This window comes from Pezoporus wallicus, unplaced genomic scaffold (assembly GCF_028554395.1).
Source record: "Pezoporus wallicus isolate ANWC-B61680 ecotype Strahan unplaced genomic scaffold, APGP_CSIRO_Pwel_v1 contig_14862, whole genome shotgun sequence".
In the NCBI taxonomy this organism is placed as follows: Eukaryota; Metazoa; Chordata; class Aves; order Psittaciformes; family Psittacidae; genus Pezoporus; species Pezoporus wallicus.
In genome coordinates this window covers 109,353-123,124 of record NW_026638252.1, presented here as the reverse complement: position 1 = coordinate 123,124, position 13,772 = coordinate 109,353, and the positions used below count along the sequence as shown (strand labels likewise).

General features: G+C 48.2%; 1 protein-coding gene across 8 annotated transcripts in view; it reads right to left on the bottom strand.

Moving 5' to 3' along the window:
• CAMTA1 (calmodulin binding transcription activator 1) overlaps window positions 1-13,772 on the bottom strand; it is a 223,855-nt gene that overhangs the window by 100,737 nt on the left and 109,346 nt on the right. For all 8 annotated transcript variants that reach the window (XM_057410214.1, XM_057410219.1, XM_057410218.1 and 5 more), the window contains exon 5: window positions 11,160-11,231. In XM_057410214.1, coding sequence (XP_057266197.1) covers window positions 11,160-11,231 — 72 coding nt within the window. The remainder of the gene's footprint in view (window positions 1-11,159; window positions 11,232-13,772) is intronic.

Genomic DNA, 13,772 nt, shown 5'->3' with positions numbered 1-13,772 from the left:
AAACCCCCATGCAAACACATCCTCTGCGTGGCTCAGATGCAGCTGTTACATTCTGAGCCTCAGCATCCAGTGAATTTTTATGGCTGAGCCATAAACCTCTGAAAAATAAGGTTTATAATAGAAACCCTGACACCGTGTGAAATACAGCAGCACTGCTGGGTGCTGCTGTAATATGGCCCCAATTTATAAAGCGCGGAGGAATCCTGTTCCATTTGGAAAGGTACAGACAGTAATCTAGAGAAAGGGGCAAGCACGAGGAAAAATGGTCGTGTTGTCCGTGAGCTACAGCGTCTCGTCCATTCAACGAGGCAAAAATCAAATCGGATGCCACAACATTTAGGCCGTGCACTGAATCCTGGCCTGTCACCAAATGAAAACACGGTGTATCCTAGGACAGGGGGATATTTCATAGAGCCATGTGCCATTTCCCATGCCTGCGGGCAGTATTTTTCCGAGTGAGTATTTGATATGAGAACACTGGAAGTAAAGAGAAAAATAGGAAGACGAGAGAAACACAACCCAAAGCCTCCGGTCTGGTTGACACAAGAGATGTTTTTGCAAGAGGGCTTCAGTGTACTCCTGTTTAAATTGGAAAGAAGTGGCAAAGCAGATTGTTTACTCACAGGAGAACACAAGTTCATCACTAAAGCTCAGGAGAAAGCTCTTGGTGCCTTGAGCCTCCAGCTCTGTGTTAAAGGAGGCGGTAATTCACGGGGCAGCTCCCTGCTCGGGATGCTGTTTGTCGCAGTGCGCTGGACCAGAAACCTGTTAGAAATCTTTATGGCGACTCTGAAGGGCTAAAGCAGAGGTTGAAACCTTGGGATTTATGTCTGGAGAGTCACTTTGGGCCTCTCTGGCCATCACTGCCCTGGGATGCCTCTCCCAGCCAGGAGCAGGAGGAGGGAACTGGACAACCAGCTGTGTAATACAGCGATGCTCCCTTGCAATTATGGGAAGCAAATGGGAAACTCCTGGCACAGTGGTCAGGGATCAAGGTGAGCAGGGATGTCCTTCATCACCAGCACGTGCTCCAAAGCCTGCAAAATACCCCCTTCTCCCCTACACATCAGAATTAACTCTTCCTAGATTCTAGGATCATTCCAATTGTTCCCAATGTTATTCCACAGCAGATGCGACACTTCGGGGGCTCACAGCTCTTGGGTTTATCCTGCAATTTCCATTGTGGCCATCCCAGGTTTCTTTCCTACTTCCTCTAAATGGTCTACCTTTTGCATGCTGAGCACCACAGGAGAATAAATCCACATTTACTGCACTTATCCTGCTAAAACTACTTCCCAGGAGACTTGCTATGAGTCAAGCGCACTGCGCCCTTGCTGCCCATGGTGTGGTAACGTTTTACCTGCTGCAGGATTATCCCCCCTGTCCAAGAGAGCCCCAAACCCTTGGGTCTTTTCATGAACAAAAAGCATGGGTTTGCCTGCAGAAGAAGCCAACAAAAAGCTCTGCTTCCCCCAGACTTCACCTTCAGACACTGCAGGAATGTTCTGGGCTCGCCGGGATGCTGGGATCCAGGCATGCGAGGGGCTGAGCTCTTCATAAACTGTTAGCAGGCTAACGAGGGCATCTGCAGAAGGAACAGGCACTAAAACTGAAACTAGATACAAAATAAATATCCCAGAGCTGGATTTCTTAAAAAAGATTCTGCTGAGCTATAGTTCCACATCAAATTTTTATTGAATACATTTTCTACTGAGAATTTGGGCACTAAAACCAGTCACAATCATAGGAGAGGGGCATAAATTTCATGTAGAGTTTCCACTGCAAATACCCTTCAAAAGAAAAAGCCAAAACACTTTTTAATCAAGCCCATTCCACACCTTCTCCTTCCTTTCCCTTTCCAGCAGGCTGGAAATCTGAGCCCCTGGGAAGCCTCTGTGAGAGGGATGCCCCTCTTGAAGGTCATGGAGGGGACACACACACATTATCCACCCTTCGCCATGCCTGTATCACGTGTAGTAAAGCTATGATGAAGTTGACATTTTAAAGCCACTGATGCTCTTTTCTCCTGGTGCTAATTCACACAAATCACTGCCAAACCCCAAACTTGACATCACTTCATTCCTCAGACTCAGAGCTGTCCCTCCAGTTACACCAGTCACATTAATTCCTGAACCCTTACTGAACTTCATATTTGATTCCATCCATCTTTATTTCACTCTAAACCCAAAAATGAGGGCTTAGCTCCCTGGAAGGACAACGTACAAGCAAGACTGTGGGTCACTTTGAACTTGGAAAGACTCTAGGATCTAAAATGGTATTACACAAAGAAAAGCTATTTGAGAGAACTTCTTTTAGCAGCTTCCCAGCACCTACAGCTGTAACTTCTTATCCCACTCAGAGAAAAATTCCTTTCTCCAAGGTTTCCAGATCTGTCAGCATAATGCATATATTACATGGGTCCAGAATCAAGCACCTTCTGGAACTCAAGAGGGTCTCTGACACCGTCCTAAACGCTCCTATGGCTGCTCCTCCCTGGATATCCAGTTACCTGGGCTCCTGAGCAGAAAATGACACTGAAGAAGAGGTCAATAAATGGCAGACAGGAGATGAGATCCCCTAATGGGTATAATTACTGTTGATCCGAGTGCCCCACTGCTCAGGGAGCAGGTTACAGGACACGTTTGCTGTATTTTTCCATGGAAAAAGGAAGGTTGCTACAGGATCTGGAGTGGATGGTATGAAATGTATGGTTTCCTGCACCAACACTGCTTTAGTACAGAAAGCCCCGCGCAGTTACGTCGCCTCCACAGAAACAAGTGACCTTGAAAGATGTTGCATTCATTTTTCTTTCTGCATATTTTTTTTGTGATGGATTTAATGTTCAATAAACCCGAAAAAAATCACAGCATTTGAGGCTCGAGCTATTTGTGCAAGTGCCAAGCACTGCAGGAGGAGTTCAGGGCTGATTTCTGCACCTCGCTCAACCCATTCACAGCAAAACTGATGCCGCAGCTCCATTCTCTTCACTGTAGGCTGAGAAGGGGATTCATTTTCTATGCGGACTCCTTTTCCTACGAAGTTTTACACCCTGCATGTGATGCAGATTCCTAGCAGGACAGATGTGTGAAACGCAGAGGCACAGGATGAGCATAATTTGACTGATGTGTTTCAGAAAGTATTATTCTGCAGGTTTTAGTCTGTGATGCTTGTTATAGGTGGCTCCATGAGGTCAGTCAGAGCATTGAACAGCCGCTGTTCCTAACAAATCCAGTACTAGTGATGCCAGCCAAACAGATCTGTCCAACACGAATACTGTCCTGCATGTCCCAAGGACTATGGGCAGGCAATACATATGTGATGTGCTCCACACGAGGCACTGGGTCATGGGCAGAGTGACCATCCCTTGGGCTGTGCTCACACCACCCATCCCTGCCTCTATCTGCACCGGTTTCACTCACTGCGAGGAGATCAGAAATGCCTTCAGCATTCCTCAGGAGCCATTTGCAGTGTTTGGTTGTAAAAGGAGGACAATATGAAGACATGTTCAATCCAAAAGACTTCTTTTGTGCTGGTTATGTTATCAGGAAATCCACTTTCCAGGGAAGAGGCCATCCCATTTTACAGAGACTAAACTGATAAAAACCTCAACCTCTATTTTCTCCATCGAAACCGTGCTTTCGTTGCTGCTGATGGCTAACAACTCCAGCGCGAGCTAGCAGGCTGTCAGATGACATACGTCTTGCAGCAGCATGAGGAGAAGATGCAAAGAGGCTGACATTTAACTGAAACAAATGCATGACAAGAAGAATCTTGCACTTTTTCCTTGACACAGAACATGATGCCCTGAGGTACGGCGCTTGTTCAGGAGGGAAAAACCATTTAGGTCCTTCTCCTCCAGCTTTTGCCCCTTCACTAATACATTAAAACTAATGAATGGTCATGGACCGGCAAGAGGGATGCAGTGCTAAGGGCGGCAGCTGCAGGAGGTGTCCGGGATGGGTCCTCATGCAGGGCAAGACACAGGAGGCATCAGTGGTCATGAACTGGGGGGGCTACACAAGACATCAGTGTCAGCTGAAGGCAGCCATTCGATACAAAGGGAACAGACAGATACACCTTCAGAAATAAAAGATGATTTTGAGAATACAAGCAACTGGGGTAATAAGGGAGGTGCTCACACCGGCAGAAGGACAGCGAGAGAAGCACTTGGAACTGCAGGCACCTGGGAAGTGATTTATCCAAAACACTTACAAAAGTGTGCCTTAACAGAGAAAACACAAATGGGGCAGATCCCTGCAGGCCAGAACACTGCATATTAGAGTCAAAAAATACCCTGCGTTAGGAGGAGAGACTTGAGCCTTGGCAGCATCTGCTGCACGTCCCCCGCTGCCCACGCCAAAACGAACTCCAAATCTCTAAACTCAAACTGCAATTTGCTTCACTACAGAATTTCCAGCCCAATCCCCAATTATGCCTCTCTGGAGAGGGTGAAACTTCAGCCGAAGGAATAATACATTCATCGACACCTGCAGACCTAATAATTGACCAGGGAGGATGTGGATGAGATCAGCAAAACTGCTGCATTGCTACTGCAAGCTTCAGTGTCCTACACCAGCAAACAGCTCTGCTCCTGCAAGGTGCATAATTTAATAAACCATTAACTCAAACCTGAGGTGAAGTAAATTCAGCGTATTACACATTTCAAAATAGCATTAGAATTCAATTTAAGTGTCACAAAAAGCCTAATCCTCAATATACAGAGCATATTAATAAGTATCTTGGAGCCTGTGGTTTGATTTAATTTCCAGCCGAGCTGCGCTGTCGCCTGCCTGCGATCCCTGCACCGGGATCTCTCAGTGATGGCATCACTGCTCCAACCCAGGGCAGAAGAGGAGGAGGCAGGGTCCTGCTGTCTGGCGTCCTCCTGGGTGAACACAGGGGCGTACTCTTGAGCAAAGCCATCCAGCTTCAGTGGTGTCACTTCTGGGTGCCACTGTGAAGAGGTCAGTGCTCCCCAGCGATGGCGTAAAGTGCACGAGAGCCCAAGCACGGAACCTCCTTCCCATTTCCGTGACAGTCCATGTCCTGGACTGTTTCACAACACCCCTGTAATTCCTGCCTTCTATCAGCAACCCCAGCACGTCCCACAGCAGTTGGGGAAATGCATCTCTCCTCTAAATGACAACAGATTATTTAAGCAACAACTAAAGCACTCCGACTGCTTTCCAGTGTGCTCGCATTAACGTCAGTCTCCTCATATATCTAGGGAACGAATCCGGGATTTTCTTTAAAATGGTGGAGAGCTGTACAAAAATAGCAGAGAGCTGCTCTGAAAATAAAGTTATGTGCTTGAAAGGGTTGGAAATTGTTTTTTAATCACTGGCGTCTTTCTTCTGGCATATAATCCGCCGGCTCTGCGTTCTGCTTTCCCATCCAATTCCTCAGGAAAAGGCAGCAAGTGTGTTAATAAATAATTTACACAAACATTACAAAAGATAAAGCACTCCTGCTCAAATGTTTCCAGCCTCACGACATACCAGTTCATTTGTAATCCTCTCCGCCTCCCCTTGGCTGGAACATCAGCAGAGGGTTATTGCTTGCTTTTCTCCGCAGCCCCATCTTACTCATCCCGCAGGTGTCAAAACACATCTCTGCTTTGAAGGTATCCAGACAGATAAAAGGGGCATGGCCCAGCCTGAGTCACAAGCTCAATTTTATCTACTGCAGATTTTTGTCATAAAGAAGCGTTTTTCAGGAAAGCAACATCCTGATTTATTTTCATGGTCTCGAGCATGGGGATGGATGTTAAACGCAGCCGTGCTGCTGGCTCTTCCAGGAAGCAGGGCTCCTATGGAAGCTGTTCCCTCCAGCGCTTTGTCCTTCCCCAGGACATGCTCTGTGAAGCTGAACAGGGTGGGTTTGGAGCATGCTGCACAGGATGGTTTTGTTCTTAGGAAGGAGACTGTCAGGAGCAAGAGAGTCTGTGATGAGCGCAGCCAGATGGAAGTTAGTTTTAGCAAAGGTGAACACTCTATGGGAAGCTAACATTAGTGAGCAAGTACAACCTGAAGGAGAAGAAATCAAGCAAAAAAAGCCTTCAGTTGGAACAGATCTCTCTGTGCCTGTATTAAAAAAAGACTGTAAGACTGGAGGTGGGTTTCAATGGATGCAAATCAGGGGACAAGAAAACAAGTGGGAAACAGTATTCACGGGGACCACCCCCAGGCAAACCACTACCAGTACCCAAGTGCCATCACCGGGGCTGCTCCCCTCCTTCTGGAAGCCCTGGCATGGCTGGGTGCTGCTGTGCCCATCCTCCTTGGCCTGCCCAGGCCAACACTGTGCTGCCAGGGTTGCTCCATCTGCCAGGAGTTCCATGTGCCAAGCACCTTCAGGTGAGCATCTTGGCCAAGAGGAGCTACACATCCACGAGCTACGAGCTGGAGACAGAGGGACGAGCTGTGGGCAGCTTTCCCATCCTCAACAGGAGACACTGCAAAGGCAGCAAGTATGGGGAGAAGAGAGCGGCTGTCACTACGAGTGACTCTCAGTGCCCATCACCAGCGCTGGCAGTGACAGTGGCCCCGGATGCCTCAGGGAGACTCAGGAGTGACTGGGATGGAGATGACAAAGAGCAGAGCTGCAGCAGCTGGCTCCCATCAAAGAGGAAGGGTTCCTCTCAGGTTTCTGATGCTGAAGGCAAAGGACAGAGGTCTTCCAGCACTGCAGCGCCATGGCTTTTGCTGCTTCTTTATTTTGCTAAGACACTGGAGTACAGCAGAGCAAGACATGAACTGTTATCGTTAAAGCTATCTCTGATGATAGTTAAAATGAAGTGCTGGGGCACTCATGCTAAACTGAACTTGAGTTTTACACAATGTGGCACCTTCTAAACCTGTTTAACTGTTCACCCGCTGTTGAACAGAGCTTTGCCATTGGCTTCTGGCCAGAATGGGTATCGGAAGCACTGCTTCTGTGGCAGCTCTGAGCCTCTCCAAGGGGGCACAGACTGGCCATGAAGACACACCAGAGGTAAACAGTTGCTAAAGGCCATAGATCCCAAAGTGCTGGCACTCCTGGATGGGATCCTGGACCTTGGACCAGTCAGTTGCTGTCTCAGAGTCACCCAGCCCATCTGCTCTGTGATGCTGAGGGTCATCACAGCAGCGTGCTCAGGATGCTGAACCACGCTGGCACCGTTAGGCACTCTGTGCCACGCTGCTGTACTCCAATACACACTTAATTCATCAGAGAGGCTGAAACCCACTTTGGGAAAATGTGCTGTCATAGCAGCAACAGTTTATATTCCCGTTAGCAAATGTGCAGAGATTCATTATGCTGAGAGCCTAACTGACACCTTGCTCCCCAGCAACACAGGACTGGAGTGCCCGCATCCAGTGCACGATCCCCGGTGCTTTATTGCCCAGTCATTTCTATTTTACCCACATGAAAAATAAAACCCCATTACTAAGCAAAAGTCTCAGGAATTTTGATGAGATTGTAATGCTTCCAATTTGGGTTGAAAAAGACCAAAATCCTCAAGCTGGCTGTTGCTCCTCCAGCTAGGGATGTGGAAAATGCTGCTGATGCAGCACAAGTGATGAGACAGGGAATGCTGCCCTGCCAGGGTGCTGCCAAAAGGAAATGGGAAGGTTTTCTTCTTGCTTAGGACATAATGGAAAATTTGAGGCAAAATATACAGAATTAACACCAAATGTCTGCATTAACATGAATGAAACCTGAGTGTGTAAAATGCACACTGCTCCCATATTTAGGCAAACAATCACAGGAAAGATGGTGGCAGGAGAATCTCTGTCCCACTCATGAAGAACCAATATTCAGCTACTGCCTAAATTCACAAGAAGTTTTTAGTATGATCCTATAGCACAGTTTATGTACTTCATCATTAAGAAAAAGGGCAATACCCTTTTTAATGTCTTACTTCTCATAACCACAGCACCGTAACACCAGCACTCAAAAAGGCAGCAGAATGTCAGGATGGAAAGCGATGCCTGTCCAACAAACTCAGACTCCAGCTGTAGGGCTGGAGTGGAAGAGAACAAGAGACACATCACCAGTAAAGAGGAAGCTCTCCTCCAGTAACCTCTGCAAGCAGCAGCCTGCCCTGAAGCCTGGCACTAGAGTAATTCTAAATGCCTGGGGTGCCAATTACCACGCTGCAGAAGAACACACTGCACTGTGCTACTCAGCTGTGCCAATGTTTGAAAATTGTCTCTATCTGAGACTCCACGTTTTCCCTGCATTAGTCATCACGAGTACAAACAGGGGCTTTTTCTTCCCCTATTTTCATTGACAGAAAATCTGGTGCCATTGTGAAGTCTGAATACACACAGGGTGTTTGCACACGCGTGTCCTGCTGGCAGCCGAACCAGCGTCCCAGTGGCATGATGTGTGCTGAAGCCTTTCCAGGAGTTTGGGGACCTGCCATCCCTCGTACCTATAAAAAGGCCTCAGCAGCACCATTCTGCGCTTGACTGACTGTGAACAGCCAGGGCACTGCTGCTTTTAGGATGCTAAAAAGTAATGCAAAGCAATAAAAGAAAGATGTGCTACTGAAGAGCCCTCCGCAGCGCCCCTTGGAGAGGTCATTGGCATCCTCAGCCCCATCTCCTCCTCTGCCTTTCGCTCAGAGCATGATCCTCCATTTCTGGGTATCAGAAAATTGAATGAAAAATATGAGAACCCAGTGTAGGAGAACACCATCACCCCGGTGATGGTTCCTTCACTCCGCTTCAAGAGGTCCATGCCAGTGCCCAGGGCTGCACCGCCTCCTGCAGACACTACAATGCTTGCTCAGCATTTACAACATCTATTACAAACACTAAAGGTGCCTGGGGAAAGGCAACGGTTAAAATCCATTATCGAGAACATCCGAAACGTCTCAAAAACGTAAAACCCCGTCAGCATGTAGAAGAGGAAACCTCACGTATGGTGCCTTGCACTGCAAATCCACCACCACGCCATGGCCTCTGCCCACAGCAGGATAACTTCTCATAGCAGAGACTCAGAAAACTGCATTTTGCCCACAGACAGCTCAAGCTGACTGGATTTCATCTCTTATCCTCTTGAGCAGTCTGCAGGGAGAAGGCATGTTGTGTCAATCATAAATGGCAACACAAAGTTGTTTAAGTAAGAAACTGGATACCACCATAATGGCATTAATGGCTATAGCCCGGTATAAATGCAGGGGAGAGACTGATAGTCTCTGTGGCTTGTTTGAGTCTTGGCCTTTACGCTGCAAACGCTAGTCAGAAAAGATCAAGAACAATTGCATGGGGATTTTTAATCAATATCTAACCTGACAATAGGATTTGGAGGAAGATCATCCCATAAAACACAGGCGGCATCGCTGACTAATTGTATTTACTTTCTACTGAGCAGAGACTCGCAGGCAGAGTGCTCCATGCCCCAGGAAGGTGCTACATGTCTCTCAAACCACTGAAAATCACCCATTTGCTCTGTAACTAAAAAGCCCAACATTATGTTGGAGGTTAACGTTAGACACTGCCCTCTCTGTACCCATTCTGAAGTAGCTAAGTCATTTTTGGGTGGTGTTGAAGTAGAAGACTGAAGCAGATGCACAAAGTACCTTCTCCCTCTCTCTTTCTGGACTCACTCCCCCTAAATTCACTGTGGATCTGAACACAGACATTGTGCAGATGTTAGAAAAGCATCATCTATTCCTGGCCAGCTCTTTTCTCTCTGGCTGCATAACCTTGAGCGCATGATTGAAGGATGCCCATTATGCCTGGGAGTTGCTGTCATGAATCACAGACCCCCATTCCTCCCACAGCAAACGCACACTGTGTCCTTGTTTCTCAATACCAGTATACTACATCCAAAACATTCTGCATCGTGTTTTATAAACAGCCTCATGAGAAAGGCACTTCCCACCTGCCCATCTCAACCCAAAGCAGCTATCAGAGCAAAGAGGATGCCTGAACATCAACACACCCCCTCCAAACCTGAACAAGCCAGACCTCGGGGTACAGGTAAGGAGATCCTATGGTGCTGTAGGGTGCTCAGTGGGAATTTAGTTTCCTTTGAATTCCTGTGTCACAGCATCCACCACAGTACTGGCAGAGATGGATTCTGAACCATGAACCATCACTGTCTGCTGCCCTGAGCAAAGAGGAGCCAAAGTTCAGAGGGTTTGCTCGGCTCAATGCATTGAACCATGGATATTTAATGACTTCTATAGGTGCAAAGCATCCTCCCCTTCACTTCCACATGGCAACTACATGCAGAGGATACAAACAGAGCTGAGACACATGTAAACACCACAGAGGACAACGACATTTTGTGCACATTCCGTTTGATTACATCCATGGCGTGGGCACCACCCCCTGAGGGTCATGGTGTGTCTTTCACGCAGCAGTGACAACAGCAGCAGCATCTTTTTGCTACAGAAGCACAACTGCAAAACCCGGGGAGGGAGAAGGGATTATTTTCCATTTGCTTCTTGAAACAGATGTCACTTCCCTCAGACCTGTTTGCTTTCAGGACCGCAGGGGTTTAATCTTTAAAACAATAATGTCATTACAATATGTGTCAAATGCTGTTTTCTAACAAAACAAAACAAATTGCTTCCCCTTTGTAGCAACTGTACCCAGTCAATAATGTCAGTAGCTTGGCAGAGGTGGGGTGAGCATCAGCCCAGAGAATACCCACCCCAGGCAAACTCCCTCATGTGAACCCAAGCTCAGCCACCGCAGCCCATGGACATGAGGGGGATCAGGCTTCACTGTGCCCACAACTGCCAAGAAAACTCACTGAGTAACCCCCAGAAACTCCCGTGACTGAAAGCAGCTCTGGCCACAGGGCTCAGCCCAAATTCAGACACAGCCATGGGGCTGATTCTCTTTCGCACCATCGCATGCCGGTACCGCAGTTGCTTCCCGATCTCCTGCGCCTGCCTTGCTTTGGAACAGGAAAAGACAAACTAAAAGCCTCCAGAAAGTCTCACTTGAGCTGACTCTATTTAGGGAACATTTGAGCTACCACCAGCTCTACATCTGCTAGAGAAAACATACCGTACCTCTGAACAGAAATATACAACAACCAAAATCCATATTCCTTCCAAACAAAATCCCACAAACAAGGAAGCGCGGGCTCCAGTAGGCAAACACAGCCTTGACGGGGTGACCCCTGGAGAGAGGAATTTGTCATCATCCTACCTGCAGAAGCCAGTAGCACCTTCTGTGAAACGTGGGGATGATGGAGGAATGGACGTAGCAGCCGTACAAGCACTAGGGACAGAAAAGAGAAGGAAAGTTGGGTTAGTAAAGGAAACCATCACCCAGGAGGCAGCACCAGGGACGAGAGTGGCAGCGCGTTATCTGCTATTAGAGGATGCTGTTCTGAAGTTGGTCCAGGGCTGGGAACACACAACAGCAGCTTATGGCATCCCCCAGTTATCTGAGCATCACTACAGGTAACAGAATCACCCTCCCAGCAGTCCCTCATAGCTCAGCCACCCACGAGCCTCCCCAGGGTGGCTCCCTGGGCTGCACTTGCATCTTCACTTCAGCATGATTTTATTCTTTAAAACCCAACACACCCATCTCTGTCTCATCACCAGGGTATGTAAACTGAAAACTTAGAGTTTATAAACTCAGGAAGCTCCTGTCAAGGTATTTCATGCCACAGCATCACTAGTGATGTGAACGGTGACACGTGGCATCGAGGCTTTACTGGTGCCGTGGGGGTGACCACGCTCAGTGCCCAGTGATGCTGGTGCGCTGTCAAGCAGCAGCACTTGCCGGTGAGCACACGGCGCTATGGCAGCATCTCCTCCCCAGATCAGCGCTCACAAGGTCAGCCTGAATTAAAAAGGATTTAAGGGCTGCTGGCTGCTGGCACGGAGTTATTTTTGAAATACAAATGACAAAGATTAATAATGTTTTGAAATGTGTCAAGGGTACATCCACACACACAAAACCAGGGAGGAAAACAGGGGGGAAAAAACCTGCAGAAAATAATCCAAAGAAAAGCTTAACACTTAAATCCCAGCACTCAGCCTGGGGAAAAGCAGATGCTGTTTGTTTAAGATAATCCCTGACAGCGACTCCTGGCTGCATGGCACCAGGGGCTGCATTTAAAGGTCTTTAATGCTCAGTTCTGCTGAGTCAGAGCTGGTCCCTGCTATGGAAAGCGGACTGAAAGGTGCAGCATCTCTCACTCTGACCAGCTTCCCAGCGAGGATGGGCAAGCTGGTCTGGGGCACGCCACCGGAGCAGGCACGAGCATCCACGAACATCCCCAGCATCTCGTGCAGGGCACATCAATACACACCAGCAACCCATAGTTTGCTGCTGGGAGCTTGACTGACATTGCATCAGGATTAAAACACGTAATGACAGGCACTAGTGCTGGGATCCTGGTAGCTCCCTCCAGTCAGTAGGTAGGAAAGCTGCTCTCTACCTCCAGATCTGTCTCACATATAATTCTAGAGGTGTCAATAATGAATTACATAAAAGCTGCCCACCTCCACAGAACTGGTTCTCAACGTCTCTGCAAACCGGTACAAAAAGCCTCCTAATGGCTCACAGAACGTACATCAGGACATGGGAATCCAGTTCTGGGTTGATGCTTTGGGGCTGGATGTTCTAACTTGGGTACCTGGGATGAAGGCAATCCATGCGTAAGCAACCCCCTGGCCCTGGAGAGACAGTGGGGATTTTTCTTCACTGTGGACTGAGCTGTAGAGAAATGAACTGTAGTGGGAGAAAGAGACCCCGGAAACCCAGCTTCTGGAGGAAGGACGGAATGAGTGATGGCAGCAATAAAAGCCACATTAATTTTCACATAAAAAGGCATTAAAAAATGTTTAAGATATAAATAGAAACCTCAGAAGTCCGAGCCTCCCTGTTTTGGAGGATTTTCAAGGTTAATGAGTTAAGCGCTGTTAGATGACATCTCCTAGCATGGCACATGTGGGTTAACAGGAGCGGGTGCATCCTCGCCTCCAACAAGGGCAGTGATGGTCCCTCTGCCTCACCAAGAGCCAGTGGCAGCCACTCCACACCACACCACACTTCATTAGGAGAAGGGAATTACCTGCCGGGCTGGCCTTAGGAGACTGGGATGCAGGGAACGTGGAATGCCTTTAGCTAAAGGAGTCTCTAAATGAATCCTTGCTCCGAACAGGCAGAAGGGGTTTCATTAACTGGGGTTTCTTTTTCGGGTCTTTAGTGGGGAGGGCGAAGCAGCGGAGGCTTGTGTGTCTGTGGCTATGTTAATGCCAGGCTGGGCTCTCAGCCAACGCATTAAGTGAAATCGAATTCCTGAAACCAGCTTTAATCAGCAGATTTTTAAGGTTAGAATGACTCTCTCCTCTGGAAGGCTTGCCAAGGTTAATTCCGTCCTGAGCAGCCGGAATTAATGGGCTGGACAGGGGAGAACATTTTTCACCATTCTCTTTTTCAAGTTGACCAAATCTCCAGGAGGGAAGAAAAGGCAGTTCCGAGGTGTCTGAGGAGAAATGCCACTCCAGCAGCCTCATTTCTGCTCTGAGAACAGAGCTGAGAAGGGAGCAGGAACCAGCGCTGGGACCAGCATCAGGCATCCATCAGCCTGTCCCCTACGGAAGCCAGGGGATGCGGATCCTGGACCATGGGATCGCCCCCATCCTTGTTGCCATGGCAGGACAGTGATGCCCACGGTTGCTGCAGCGTGGTCCAGGGCTGCAGCATCAGCTCCTGCAGCCGCCTTTTTGGAAGGGCTGTGCTTGTCCTTGCACGCGTTCAGAGCAGAGGAGGGGAGTTGTGCAATTACAGCTGCCCACCCCT